At 38.7% G+C, this 14,403-nt stretch overlaps 1 protein-coding gene across 2 annotated transcripts in view; it reads left to right on the top strand.

Annotated features, from left to right (window-relative positions):
• Positions 1–9,238, top strand: part of LOC113018147 (uncharacterized) — an 87,552-nt gene extending 78,314 nt beyond the window's left edge. Inside the window, exons 2-6 of one of the 2 annotated variants that reach the window (XM_026161208.1) lie at positions 5,556–6,465; positions 6,734–6,830; positions 7,204–7,314; positions 7,763–7,929; positions 8,262–9,237. In XM_026161208.1, the coding sequence (XP_026016993.1) occupies positions 6,227–6,465; positions 6,734–6,830; positions 7,204–7,314; positions 7,763–7,929; positions 8,262–8,724 (1,077 nt within the window). In that variant the 5' untranslated portion in view covers positions 5,556–6,226 and the 3' untranslated portion in view covers positions 8,725–9,237. Of the gene's footprint in view, positions 1–5,555; positions 6,831–7,203; positions 7,315–7,762; positions 7,930–8,261 lie in introns of both variants that reach the window. The other variant, XM_026161209.1, reaches the window with a different exon arrangement.
• Positions 9,239–14,403: the final 5,165 nt, after the last annotated feature.

Genomic DNA, 14,403 nt, shown 5'->3' on the forward strand with positions numbered 1-14,403 from the left:
CAAACAAACAAACAAACAAACACACACACACACACACACACACACACACACACACACACACACACACACACACACACACACAGGTGTTTCCAGCTCCCAAGTGTAAGTGTAGTGATAAATTGCTCACAGCCAATAGGAAACGTTATGTTATTATGAATTTGTTACATTACAGTAACAGGTTATAACCATTTACCATTTGGAACCAGCTCTCTGTTTAAAACGTCAGTCTCTGATCCTGTGAGTATTACCTCGGGCCCTTTGGTGGACTCATCACACGTTCTGCCCTTGATTGTGCGCACCTGTGAGGTTCCCTGTGTTCCTGATCACCTGGCTGATTAGACCACTAGAACGACTGCTCTAAGATTGCCTTTTGTGTGGAGCTGTTTCGCGACCGGGCTCTGAAGTTGATTCACCGTGTAGTGACAAAGTCTACTCGTATAATAGATTAATAATAAACTTGTTCTCGTTCATGGTAACAGGGCTGTTAAAAGTTACATTACTGAGGCACAATGAGGATTTAGCATTACACAGGAAAGAGAGCTGACAAAAATCAAACATTAACACACTATCACATGAATACACTGTCATTCAACACAAAAAAGTTTGTCAGAGATGGTCACGGCACGATGGAGGGATCCACTCAGTATGGCACTTTGTTGTTGCATTAGAACACAATCAGTAAAATACAGTTTGTGTTGTTGTGTTTGGGGGCAAAAGGCTAAGAACATGCAAACATGGTACAGAGTTTGCTAGCTGTGGTCATCCTCACTGTCTGTGGAACACTTCACCTGTTGCTTCAGTTTGATATGTGTGAGCTTTAATGGCTGTAAACCATCTGCTTTCTTCTTTTTACATCTGCACATTGTCACGGTACTGTGTGACCCAGTATGTGGGTTTTAATGTATTATTTTGCATTCATATGTGTTCTAGTTTCAGTTTGGCTCATCTAGCTAATTTCCAGGTTGCTGTTTAGTCCTTTGTTTCTTAAATTCCTTTTGTCATCTCCCCCTGTACTCAGTCTCTGTGGTTCATGCATCTGCCTGTCATGTGTCATGTCTGTGTGGCTCTTGTTGTCAAGTTCGTGTAATGTCTATAAGATAAGATAAGATAAGATAAGATAACCTTTATTAGTCCCACACGTGGGAAATTTGTTTTGTCACAGCAGGAAGTGGACAGTGCAAAAGTTATGAGGCAAAAATTAGAATACAATAAGAATAAATACAGTACACAACTGTACAGAATAGAATAAAATAAAATACTATATACAGTAGAATAAAATAAAATAAATGAATAAATGTCTCCGTGTTTCCTGTTTTATTTTGAAAGAGTCTGGTGTTCTTTGTTCATTGCATTTAGTCTTACTCTCCCCTTTAATGTCATTATGTTTCATTCTAGTCAGCTGTGTCCTCATGTGTCTCCACTTCCCCTGATCACCTCATGTATGTATTTAATAATTTTAAGTCCTCAGTCTTCCTGTGTTTGTGGTCGTGTCGTCTGATTCACCCACCCTGTTATTCTAGCTGCATGTCACTATTCTAGCCTGCAAGCTATCAGCCCCAAATAAAGGCTTGCTTTGAGTTTAGCAAAAGTTCTGCCTCCTGCATCTGTGTCCACACCTGGGTCCTCCAAACACTCTCCACACGGTAGTGATGGGCAGATGAAGCTTCATGAAGCACTGAAGCTTGGTTCACCCCAGCGCAAAGCTTCTTGAAGCTTCATTTGCTCTAGCAGGACACCTACTGGACGTAAAAATATTAGTTGGCATGAATTTGAAGATCGGGCCTTTTGCACACAGCCTGTAAATGTCAACATCAAAAGGAGTGTGTAAAACATGTATATTGTAGTGATGCAGTATACTGTGTATATTTATACTGGCAGTATGGGAAATGATTATTTGGACATGCTTAAAATGGAAATGATCATTTACTGTGAGGTGAGGTGTGGTTGGGGTGTGGACAGCGGTTGTGCTTTTGTAACGTTGAGGTATGGACAGCTACACACTGAGGCTTTGAGCCTCAGTCCTGCCTGTTCACATTTTATTCTGTAAAAACTAAATTTTCACTGCTTTTATAACCTTTAGTGGGGAGAACATAGCTAGGATTTAATGATTTAACAAATCTTTTACATCCTTTGTCCTCCACAATGCTAAATGGCTGGGAGTCCTCGATCACCATGCTGACCAGGTCTTCATCTATTTGAGATTGTTCTCCTGAGGAAAGACAATAAAGACAAAGCACAAATATAAATATCACACACGTAACTTATAACAGTTGTATAATATTGTTATATCATTTAGTAACATTACTGCATGCTATATTATCATGGCATTTGATGGCTCACCTGGTCTTGCTCCACAATCGGTGTTCCCCTTATTCTCATGCAAAGCTCTGTAGTGCCTAAGCATGGATGAGGTGTTGTTGTTATATCCCAGCTCCCTGGCACATAGCAAACACTTCACCTTGTACAAAAGTACAGACAGCTTAACATAGGTTTTATTGCACCATCAGTATCATGAAAATACATCTTCTGTAGAAATTTACATACCTTGTTGGGAGGAATAAAATCAAAATGTTCCCACACAGGGGAGGACATCCTCCTCTTCTTAGCTGGCTCCATTCTCTCCTGACTTTCTCTCCTCACTCTCATAAACCTCCAAACGGTCTCCAAACTCTCACTAACAACTCTCCATCAAACACCCACATTTTGATTGAAGTCTGAGGGGTTTATATCGCTGTCATATCTCGCGGCAAAGTTCGAACAACTTCATGAACCAGTCACGTGGTACAGCCGGGCAGCGAGGCTTCGGACGTCATCATTTTCAGCTCCTCCCATAAATGAAGCAAGCCTCGATACGCGCATACAGGACGTTACATCACTACCACACGGTCAGGGGGGCTGACCGAGACATACATACAACGGAAGTAAATAACCCTTCAGTCAGGACGGTGATATTAGCAATATTCCCTATTAATCCTTTCAGTCAAGCCTGTAAGTTACTGATAAACGCACGATTTAAATGATCAAATATGTCATTTGGGCAGTCTGGGTAATTCTTTTTTATATTTTTATTTATTGTCCAGAACATTCCATAATTTCTTCTAAAAATTTAGAAATAACCTCTATTCACAAGAAATCATTTACTGGGTATTAATCATTAATACTGGATAGTTTCAAGAATGTTACTTGTTTACTCAGGAGCCAATCATTTATTGTGTTGTGGCCGTCAGAGCTGTCCAGCCACTCTTTCTCTCTCTGTGGATTCCCTGGCAGCATGGCTGCTTACCCACTCAGCTGGCTCTCTGGCTGGCACACCTTTCAACCACTTGCAATATTGAAACAGCGGCTCCACTTCTCTCCAGGTCTTTATATTTGCTGTTGCTGTACACAGCACTGTCTCACATCTTCTGTTACCTCTCCTTGTGTTATCTAGTCTGTTAATCAGTTATTTCTGTGCTCTACAAACCTGAACTATGAGGCTGAATTTGAGGCTTAGTGAGGTAACTTCAGGTCTAGAAGAGTGTGATGCTGAGTTAAATTTATGAATTAGTGAGCTACGTCAAGCATATAGTACAAGTTTTCATTGTTTATGTTTAAATCACTATATGTTGAATGCATATAGACTACTAATATGTGGAAGGTTATGTTCATTGAAGCGATCAACAAATATATAGGCCACTGCCTAATCATTTCTTTAGAAAAGAGCTTCCCTGTTCAATGCACAGATAGTAGCATCACCTACCATCAAGAGATCAGCAAGAAAAATGGGCCAGATTTACTAATGAAAATGGATTAGCATGAATAGTGTTCTAGAGTCAGTTGAAACTCTAGCATTAAATGTAGCTGGTTGAGTCCTGTTAGAGAATTAGGATCACGGGTATCTGTTGAATTGCTTCTTCATCGAAATGAAGCAGCAGGATGTACATGCAGAACTGCAAGTAGGATATACATACGTGTGGCCTGTGAACAGAGAAAACTGTAGCATGTGCTAGTTAAGCACTGCCCTCCAGAAATCATGAAATAGTCAGAGAAAATAAATAAATAAATAACTAATATTAAAAGGCTCAAATACTTGTTTCAAATGGAAATTAATTTATAACTTTTTCTAAATGCATTTTTCTGGATTTTTTTGGTTATTGTTCTGTCTCTCACTGTTCAAATAAACCTGCCAACACGTGTCTACCTACTTGGGTGAAGACACGTGTTGGTAGATCAGTGGCTGCTAAATCATCCAGTAGAAGACAAACTACTCTTCTAACTGCAAGGCCTGCAACAGCAACTGCAACCCGGACAATCTGATATCCTTGTGTTGGCGTTGTTTCCACATCATCATAATTAATGTTGTTCCAGGTTCAACATTGCAAGTGACCAATCACCTTCTTGTGACGTCATACTTCTGCGACTTCGAAATACCCGCCTCTGTCTGTCAATCCAGCGCGCCCGCTTCACTTGCGAGAAACCGCCGCCTGTCCGCCGAATTTGAAGTCCTTTTAGGATACTTTTCTTTAATAAACGGTAAGCATTATACATATGTTTCTCACTTGGCTTGCTGTTTGTTTGCTAGTGATACTTGACGACAGCATTAGCTAACCAGTGTTCTCTAGACCAGCGTTCCCATACTTTTTTGGTGTTTCGTGGCCCGGGGGTTGGGTCAGGCAAACATAAGTCAAGAGAATTTGAACTAAAAGGCCTAGACTAATGGTTGTGTGCTGAATCTATGAATCAAACTATCACCTGGAAACATAATTAACTGGTCCATAGCTGTGAAACTGGACATGAGTTCTTGATTCTATGGAGATTAACAGTAATCCAGAAATTTACAAATTTGTCCTGGGACATCGCGTAAATGTTGTCCCTGGGACATCGCGTAAATGTCGTCCCTGGGACATCGCGTAAATGTTGTCCCTGGGACATCGCGTAAATGTCGTCCCTGGGACATCGCGTAAATGTCGTCCCTGGGACATCGCGTAAATGTCGTCCCTGGGACATCGCGTAAATGTCGTTCCTGGGACATCGCGTAAATGTCGTCCCTGGGACATCTCGTAAATGTCGTCCCTGGGACATCGCGTAAATGTCGTTCCTGGGACATCGCGTAAATGTCGTCCCTGGGAATTCTCGTAAATGTCGTCCCTGGGATTTCGCGTAAATGTCGTCCCTGGGACATCGCGTAAATGTCGTCCCTGGGACATCGCGTAAATGTCGTCCCTGGGACATCGCGTAAATGTCGTCCCTGGGACATCTCGTAAATGTCGTCCCTGGGACATCGCGTAAATGTCGTCCCTGGGACATCTCGTAAATGTCGTCCCTGGGACATCGCGTAGATGTTGTCCCTGGGACATCGTGTAGATGTTGTCCCTGGGACATCATGTTAAAGTTGCCAGAGACATACCATATGAAAGTTTAGCTTCTTTTAGCCCCTGTTTGTTTTATATTATTTTATATATATATATTTTTTAATATTATATTTAATATTTACATTGTATTGCAAAAAACCCCAAAACAAGTTAAAATGAATTAATGAATATTGACTAATTAAACCTTCGTTATTTTTCCACCAGAAATGGACGACATAATTAGAAGAAGTGTTCTGAATGACGAAAAAAAAAGAACTGGAAAAGACACACAACTTTGTGTGCATGTGTCACAATGCCAGGAGGACCCATTCAGTGTTGTGTTAGAAAAATTGAACTCATTAACCCTTCATGGACATTATAAATGTTTAAATGTTGCCTCAAGTAAAGACAGGAAAAGAGACTATTACAAATTCAACTGCATCAGAGCTGGGGAAAAAAGTCGAAACAGCTACAGAGCAGTGGGCTGTAAGGCCTATGTTTCATTTAAAGTACTCAAATGTTGGAAAGACCACACAGTCATCGTGCAGCGTACATATGATAAGCATGATGGGCATGATCCTTCGGACCCAAAAGACGCACATTTCAACAATATTTCCAGTGATTTGAGGAGGAAGATTGAGGAACTGCTTTCCCTTGGAACTAAGCCAGCCATCTACTAACTGAATGTCATAAATGGGCCAAAGAACATGGACACAGAGATCTTCACAACAGAGAGCATTTTGTCACACCACGTGACATTGACAGTGTTAGAACCTGCATGATGAGGAAGAAGCACTTTAACTGTGGAGACAGTCAAAGTGTACATACCTTACTTTAATGGAAAACATCAAGAACATGTTCTCTTCTATCAACCATACACATCTGACCAAGAACTAATGATTGTTTTGCAGACACCTGTAATGAAATCAAACATGGAGAACTATGCAAAACAGTTAGTATTTGTTGACACCACGCACTGCGTTAACCAGTATTCATTTCCCTTATTCACACTTGTTGTAAGAGATGATCATGGGCATGGAGTCCCTGTGGCCTATGCTATTGTCAGCAACGAAAGTCAGAAAACCCTGGAAACTGTTCTTGGAATAGTTTGTGAGCATTTCCCAACTTCCCCGAGGTAAATAATACATTGACAGCTATTAATTTTGAAATAATTCCTTTTCAAAAAAGTTATAACATGCCAGAATCTAATGCTATAGCTGCAGCATGGGCTGCAAAAAACTTTCCTTTCCAGTTGTTAAAGTTATTCCTATAGGCTGTATGCAGTAGTTTATATATCTACTTGTGAGTTGAAATGTTTAATTTGGCATTGAAGTGGTGCTTTGAGATAGCAAAAACATTTTCATACTGTTTAATCTCATTTAGTGTTTTCTTTTTTTCTGTAGAGCATTTATGGTTGACAAAGACTTTGCGGAAATAAATGCTTTGCAGAAGGTTTTTCCAGAGTCAGCTATCCTTCTATGCTGGTACCATGTCTTGCAGGTAAACCACATTGTTTTCTTTTCACGTTGTCTAAGATGCACCTGAAACACATTTTTACAACAGGGTCCTGTTGTTATGATTTGCCTCATTGTGATATTCACCTACTCAGGTTAATGAATATAAAGGGATAAAATGTTGAGTGACTATGTCCATCCATTTAAGACCACAGTGCACTCATCTTCTGGTGGCTGCTTCCCAAAGCTCTTTTTGACATTTAAAAATATGTTTGCCTGGTTGATTTCTGTAATGCACAGGTCCTCTTGTCCAGTGAGTGACAAAGTTATTTTTGGACGTCAGCTTTCTTTTATGCTTTTTGTACAGCTGCTCCTCTGTCTCTCTCTCCAGATTAACTTTTTTCCTCTTACATTCACAGGCTGTTAATCGATGGCTTTCAAAATCAGAGTCCGGGGTCCATGGGCTTTCTAACACCCAAAAGAGAAATGAAATCATTTCTTTCTTTTGTAAGCTGAAAGCTTGCACATCTGTAAGTGTAATTTGTCTATTTCACATTTTGATTTCTTGATTACACTAAGAGCATAATAACTTTCAGTTGCTAAAAAAAGTTACAGAGAGATACAAAATAGATTTTTGAAACAATTTCTAAAACTGGCTTCTTATCTTGCTTATCAAAACAAGTACTTAAGCTGTGCAGAACATCATTGTGTCACCCACTGTGCAGTAGAACTTGTGAGTGGGATTCTTTCACAGACAGATGCTGAAACCAAATATGCTTATAGGTTTAGTGTTCCTTCTTAGCCATTGTAAGGGAAGAAATAATTGCTTCTTAATACAAAAACACGACATATTATTAATAACTTAAAATTCTTAATGTTATTCAATAAAAGGAAAAGGGCTTCAATACATAATATTAAAGATTTCAATAGGTCTGTTAAATGGATTGAAATATATTCTGTTGCATCCAATTCTCTTAGGAGGACGACTTTAAAGCCACATCAGCAGAGTTCTGCCAGACATTTAAGCAATACCCTTTGGTGTGCCAGTATTTTCAGAAGCACTGGGAAGGCATTGGCCACATGTGGTGTGACTACGGCCGTCGCTTCAGTCACGCTCGTTCTAAAACAAACAATGTGATTGAAAGGTATGATTTATTATTTTGACCTCATTCAATTGTATTGCTGAAAAAAAGATATTATGCTTTAATCCAAGAGGCTAAACTGAGTAGGTTCGTCATGTCATTGCCAGAACAGGTTTTAGGCAAATCCTTTAAATTCTAGCAGCGTTTTTAATGTTATCACAACAAAAAACAGAGTAGGTGGATTTGCCTAAATCAGCTAAACCGGCACAGAGCATTCCTTTATAAAAGACGTGTGCAATAGGTATTCCAATTTTTAAAAAAATAATACAGTCTTGATTAAAACTTTAAATTCCTTCAATTACAGTTACTAATCATTTCAAATAACTGTTTTTCAGATTTTTCCACCGCCTGAAATACCAGTTTTTATCTGGCTACAAGAATAGGCGTCTGGATGATCTGATTGAAGTGCTCCTAGGGAAGGCCGACGACTACTTCTCAGTCATAAAAAGCCTGCAAGATGTGGGCCGCATGAAAAACAGGTTTGCTGACACCTTGTCTCAAGTTTCAGACTCTGCTTCAAGACTGATGGAAAGTGGTTGGGCTCTTAAAATTACAGTCAAGAACAGCCATGGAGTTAATGCATATCAAGTCCCATCTGAGTCAAGAGAAGACATGGTGTATGATGTCTGCCCTGTTGAGTCCTACTGCAACTGTACATATGGCTTACGAGGACTTCTTTGCAAGCATCTAGTGTTACTTGCAAAATTAGCAGAGGCTGACAATGACATCTATCCAAACATGGAAACAGACCTTGGCAAGAATTGCAGTGAAAGAAAGGCATTACTTTGTACACTGTGAGGACTTGAAAGTGATAAAAATGCCAAGTTTGTTTGGAAATCTGTGGTTTTTTGCATCGGCTGAAACACTTCAGTGCACTTGTTGTACGTTCTCTCACTATAACACATGTGCTTGCCTGAAGGTGGCTTGTAGCCATTTTAAACAAATGAAAAACTCTCTGAAAAGTCCTCTATCAACTTTGAATGACACTCCTGTAGTTGAAAGCACAGACAAAAAATGCACAGAAGATGCGGTTGGAAAACTAAATGCTGTTTTAGACACAGTTAAACAGTGGGCATTCATTCCAGAGGGTATTACTGCAATGATAGATGAACTGCATACAAATGTCTTAAAAACAAAACAAGTAGGCAAAAGTATATGCCAGTACGAAATAAAGACGACAGATAATGCACGCAAAATTAGGCCATTGCATTCTAGCAAGAAACGTTCGGCCAGCATCGACATTCCAACAGTCTGAAAATGAATGTGAACAGTCGATAACCACTGAAAGGGAGACATCCTCTGGAGAAAATGAAAACCTTTTAGAATACAAAACAAAAAAGAGAAGAGTTAAAGCTAAGTATATGCACAAGTAGACTTTTGTGTAGACATTTCAAAGGGACTGCATCCATTACTTCTGTTTATTGAAACTAAAGCTGTCTTAACTTTCTGCCAAGGAACAGATGAAAAGAAATTGTTTGGTCTCTCAAGCAGTTGTTATTTATGTGTGTTATTCATTACGTTGGCTTGGTTGCTGTTTTTGATACAAATTCATCTGTGCCCATTGTAATATTTTCATATGTTACTATTTTTATATTGCTATGTATTATAAATAAAGGATTACTTATTACTATTAAAGGTCTGCATTTGTAATTGTTGGTATTATTTATAAAATATGCACTCTTAAGTTTTTTGCTCCATAAAACGATACCTGTCACTTTTTGGACATAGAGTATCAGCTGTTGAGAATCCTGGCTCATGCAAAATAGAAGTAAAAGGTTTCAACATCCAGCCTTTTTATGATTAAATACAAAGTGTAATAACAGAGTTATTGGGGTGTGATTTTGTTAATAGTTAGTCTTAAGTATAAGTTTAATAGTAATGAGTAAGAAAATATAGCCAGAGTAATGGAATGAGACTAACACCTGACCTCACACTGAGATTTGGTATGAAGTGGCATGTTTGTGCTAATGCTGACATTGGGGCTCAGAGTTCCTCTGTGTGTATATATTTGTGAACGTTAACTTGGCTAATGTCCAAGGGTTTGACTGCTTTCCTGTTGGATTGTATCACAAAGAACAGGGATAAGGGCACCAGTGGCCGTGCACACCCTCATCTCTCTCCTTCACCCGATCATTAGTGTTGGAAACCGGCATTAGCTCAGAGTGGATTAGACTTCAGTATAGTGCAAGTGATTTGATTTTATGATTATTTGATTCAGTTTTTTCTGTGTTCAAGCTCAATTACTTTAATAAAATATGTTGAATTCAAAAATTATAAACTGTGGACATTACCCTTTTAAACCTTTCTGAAACAAGACAGGTAAAAACCAGTGTATAAAAGTTTACATAGGTATAAATAGCTCTAACACTTTACTCCAGCCTGGCGTCCACACATGTGGACATCACATTTTGGGTTATTTAGACCAAAATACTAAATCTTGATCAACAAGTGCCTGATATACAGTTACGAGGACATTATACTGCAACTGTTCTATCGAAATTTCAAATTAATGTCCTCATATGTGGCTCTCATTTTTCTCAGAAACAAAAATTAGGTAAAAAAAAAAACAAACAAAACCTGGTAATTCTTTCTTTTTACATTCATCGGGTTCCAATCGGCCCAAATATCAAAGAGAAATTAAAAATGCATGCCATGGAAGATTTCGGGTCTTAGGGGGTTAAAATGACCAGACCCCTCCGGCCTGTTTTCCAGGCCACTAAATTAAACCCAGTCAATTACCAATTGAACAGAATAAAAACCTACGAGGTCCACTAATAGTCCAAAAGTCCAAATCTTTAATAGAAAAGACAGGCAGAACTCAAACAAACAATAATCCAAACGAGGAGCATATATACACACTGGAAAGTAAATAATTATAAGTTATTAAATCAGACTAATTAAATACAGTAAAACTAATAAGGGAAGACGAACACACGGGAAATAAAAATAACAGTGTAAACATACCAAAACTCAAAATAAAACAGGAAAGCTACTACAAACCGAGTGTGACACAATTACATTCATATTGAAACATATGTGATAATTTTCTTTCTTTGTAGCATTTTTAAGATATGTGTTAGAACAGTCATTATGCTGTTTGGATTAGGAACTGTTAAGATTCAAAGTTGAGGAAGGAGAGTACACACAATTCTTGGTCCAGAAGGTCTTTGGTCAAACAATGATTTTAATGAATACACGCGTGGGAAGACACTCTGTACGCAGACAGCCAGTAGTCTTCGACTTAATCAAAGCATGAACAGATATTTTATAGCATCAGGGTTTATTTACTGACGCCCCTTCATGCGTCACCGGTACATTTTATACATGGATCAGATCAACATCATCATGACTTTTCACCCAGAAAACCATCTTCTATTTTCATGGCTTGGTACTTTCCGTTCTTATCTTAAAATGAATTGTTCCTCTTTCTTGCCGAGACAACAAGAAACGGTTCCTCTGAATAAATTTAACTCTATGTGTGTGTGTCACGACCTCACATGCTCTTTGTGTCACCTCTTCACCTACTGTCTGTGTCTCGTCCTCAAATGCTCTTTCTCAATTCACCTGTTGCACTTCTGACCTTTTACCAGACCAGAAGCTCACTGAGACTATGTGTATGTCTTCTACTAAATAAATGTTTTAACCAAGAACCTCTACTAAAACCTTAATATAAAATAATCTGATATATAAGTGTTTTGTAAGCATGTATTGCAATTCCTTCTATGGCTCCAAGTCACTTGCACAATAGATTGTCCGAACATCGCGCCGAACAAAGCTTCCGACCCCCAATTAATTGACCGAGCTCCAACTCTTTAATAAGCACAGATATGCATTGTGTATAAAATAGTCATAGCTGCTTAAGGCCTTCTTAAAGCTATCTGTTATATTGTTAAAGCCTCGTCTTAGCCTGCGGCTCAAAATAACTATCTGCTTTCACTTCTGCATACAACTTCCTGTCAGCCTGCAACTCAGTCCTTCTGAAAGAGACACTGTTTAACCCCTGAATGCAATATAAACTCCAGATTTTATTATTAATGCAATGGTAATGATGACAATTATTTAACTATAGCAGTAAAATAATTTCCCTTCTCGACACTCCCTCTCATGACCTCTGGAACACCAGAGGTCACAATACATTGTGTCCTCACGCAGACCCTTCTCTGGTGGTCTCGAACCTCGAGATCTCCAGGATCCTCGCCCCTCCTGTGGTCGCCGAGATCGATCTTCTGCAAAAGAAACAAAACACCTTTTCTTGCATCTCCCTAACTTATCCTATCTGGGACTCTTTAATCAAAAGCATGATCCTAATTATCTTCTTAACTTATTGACTTGTATTTATGTATACTCTTCAACGTTACTCATCACTTTAAAACTCTTTAAGCCCTGCTTTCACGTCCGGTTGCTCGCTCTATTTTCCCTTATCTGATCATCAACATCCTGTGCACAAATTGTCGCTGCTGCAAGTTCCTCTACTCTAAAAGAAAACAACCACTTTAATCAATTAAGTTTAAGCATATAAGCAATTACTCCTGTATACATTTCCTATGTTATAACCCATTTTGGTATAGCCTTTTTATTTCATTTTGCTCTTTTAATGTAACAATACCTTCTAATTCTAATTTATCAGACTTAACCAAAATATATGCTTTCCTTCCTCTTTGGTCCTTTTTTAAGTTCAGTTAAAAGCTAAATGAATTTAAGGCCTTTTGCCTGGAATCAATACTGTCATGTGTGTTTCTTAACTCTGTGTCTGTAAGCGTGTGCAATCCTTCATGAACTCATATTATCCTCACAGTAGATTGGCTAATCATAGCGCTAGCCAAAGGCTCGTGACCCTCCAGAGACAAATTTGAGCCACAACTCCTTTAAAAGCACAAAATGTGATATATCTATAAAAATCATTTCTACGTAGAAGCTCCCCCTTTATCCTAAAAATACCTTCCATGTAATATCTGTATGTGTAAGCCTACATTATAACCACTTCTTCTAAAGATCAAAAAATCAAACCTGTTCTACTCCTTCAACCCTCACTAATTTTCCCTCTAAGATTTATTCACAGCTTTGAAAAACCAGCATTGTATCTTCTAAACAGGATTCAGTTCTGTCATGGTCCTGGGCCATGTTGGCCCAGTATTCTTGGTTCCTTGTATTTTCGCTCCTTATTTAGGCCAGGTTTTCTCAGGTGTCCTATTGTGGTGTTCCCTAAGTGTTTTTCCCTTTGTGACTCTTACCCCCTTGTGCCCCTCTGTGTATTTATGAGCTCTCGTCTCTCTTTGTGTTTATTCCATGTTTCCCCCAGCCTGTTATGTCTGTGTTCTCCCCGTACTTCCTCTGGGTGTATTTAAGTTGTGTCTTCTGTTATGGTAGTTGCTGGTTTGTCTGTGTTGTTTCCCCTCGGTCTCCCTGCGTCTCGTTTCTGGTTTGTGTTATTAGCTTACCCAGTTTAGGTTTCCGGTTTCTTGTTTTTCCACCAGTGCTGTTTTGTGCCCACCGTTGTAAATAAATATTCACCTGCACCAGAGCTGCCGCCTTTTGGGTCCTTTTCTACAACTCCACACGGCTTGCCTCGCAAACCGTGACAAGTTCACTTTTAATCCTTTAACCTTAACTTAAAAATAACAGTTTCAGTTTTACCATATCCAAATGATCAAAAACCCAAAAGGTCCTAAAATGATCCTAAATTATTAAACAATTAAATTATTAAACCCTAAACCCCCCTTTATCTTGATACATTTCATGTGTCAAGATACTATACAAAACTTAAAAATGCTCAGTTTCCCCACTCATGATCCAATCTATGTCATAAAATAAACTTAAAACAGAACAGTTATCAGTCATGTGTTTCTTCAATTAATGGTGACTGAGTTACATCAAAAATATTTCCCCTTTAGCATTTGGCATTCTCCCAACAATATACTATAATCCCATAATCTAACCCCAGTCAACAAAACAAAAATTTTTCTGGTAAAAGCAAATTGTTTATCCACATTTATTCATCCTCACCTTCATCCAGTCACACATTCACTCACATGCAGTCACACCATATATTTGCTAATGGTGGAGCTTCCCGCACGATCAGATACTCCACCCTCAGCAAAATGAGCTCAGTCATTTTTTTATTTTCCATAGGAAAATATTTCTTTATGCTTTTGGACTGGATTGACTCGCATAAAATCCTTTTTACAGGGACTTACGACCTGAATTGTCCCCAGGTAGCTCTCCTCAGCCAATTGTAATCTGGAAAGCCCCCTTATATTTGCTCTCCCCGAGAATTTTCAGCGCTGTTGCAGGCCTGCTTAAAACAAAAATGGAAAAAAATAGAGCTGATTGTTAGCTCATAAAAACAAAACAAAATCACCTGACAGGGTTTCTTTAAGTGCACTGTTACAAAATAATGGGCCCAATTTTAGACATGTCCATGTTTCCTAAAACTCCCTCTATTTAAAACAAAAACACGAACAACCCAACCTAACTGCC

Source organism: Astatotilapia calliptera, unplaced genomic scaffold (assembly GCF_900246225.1).
Source record: "Astatotilapia calliptera unplaced genomic scaffold, fAstCal1.2 U_scaffold_45, whole genome shotgun sequence".
Taxonomy (NCBI): Eukaryota; Metazoa; Chordata; class Actinopteri; order Cichliformes; family Cichlidae; genus Astatotilapia; species Astatotilapia calliptera.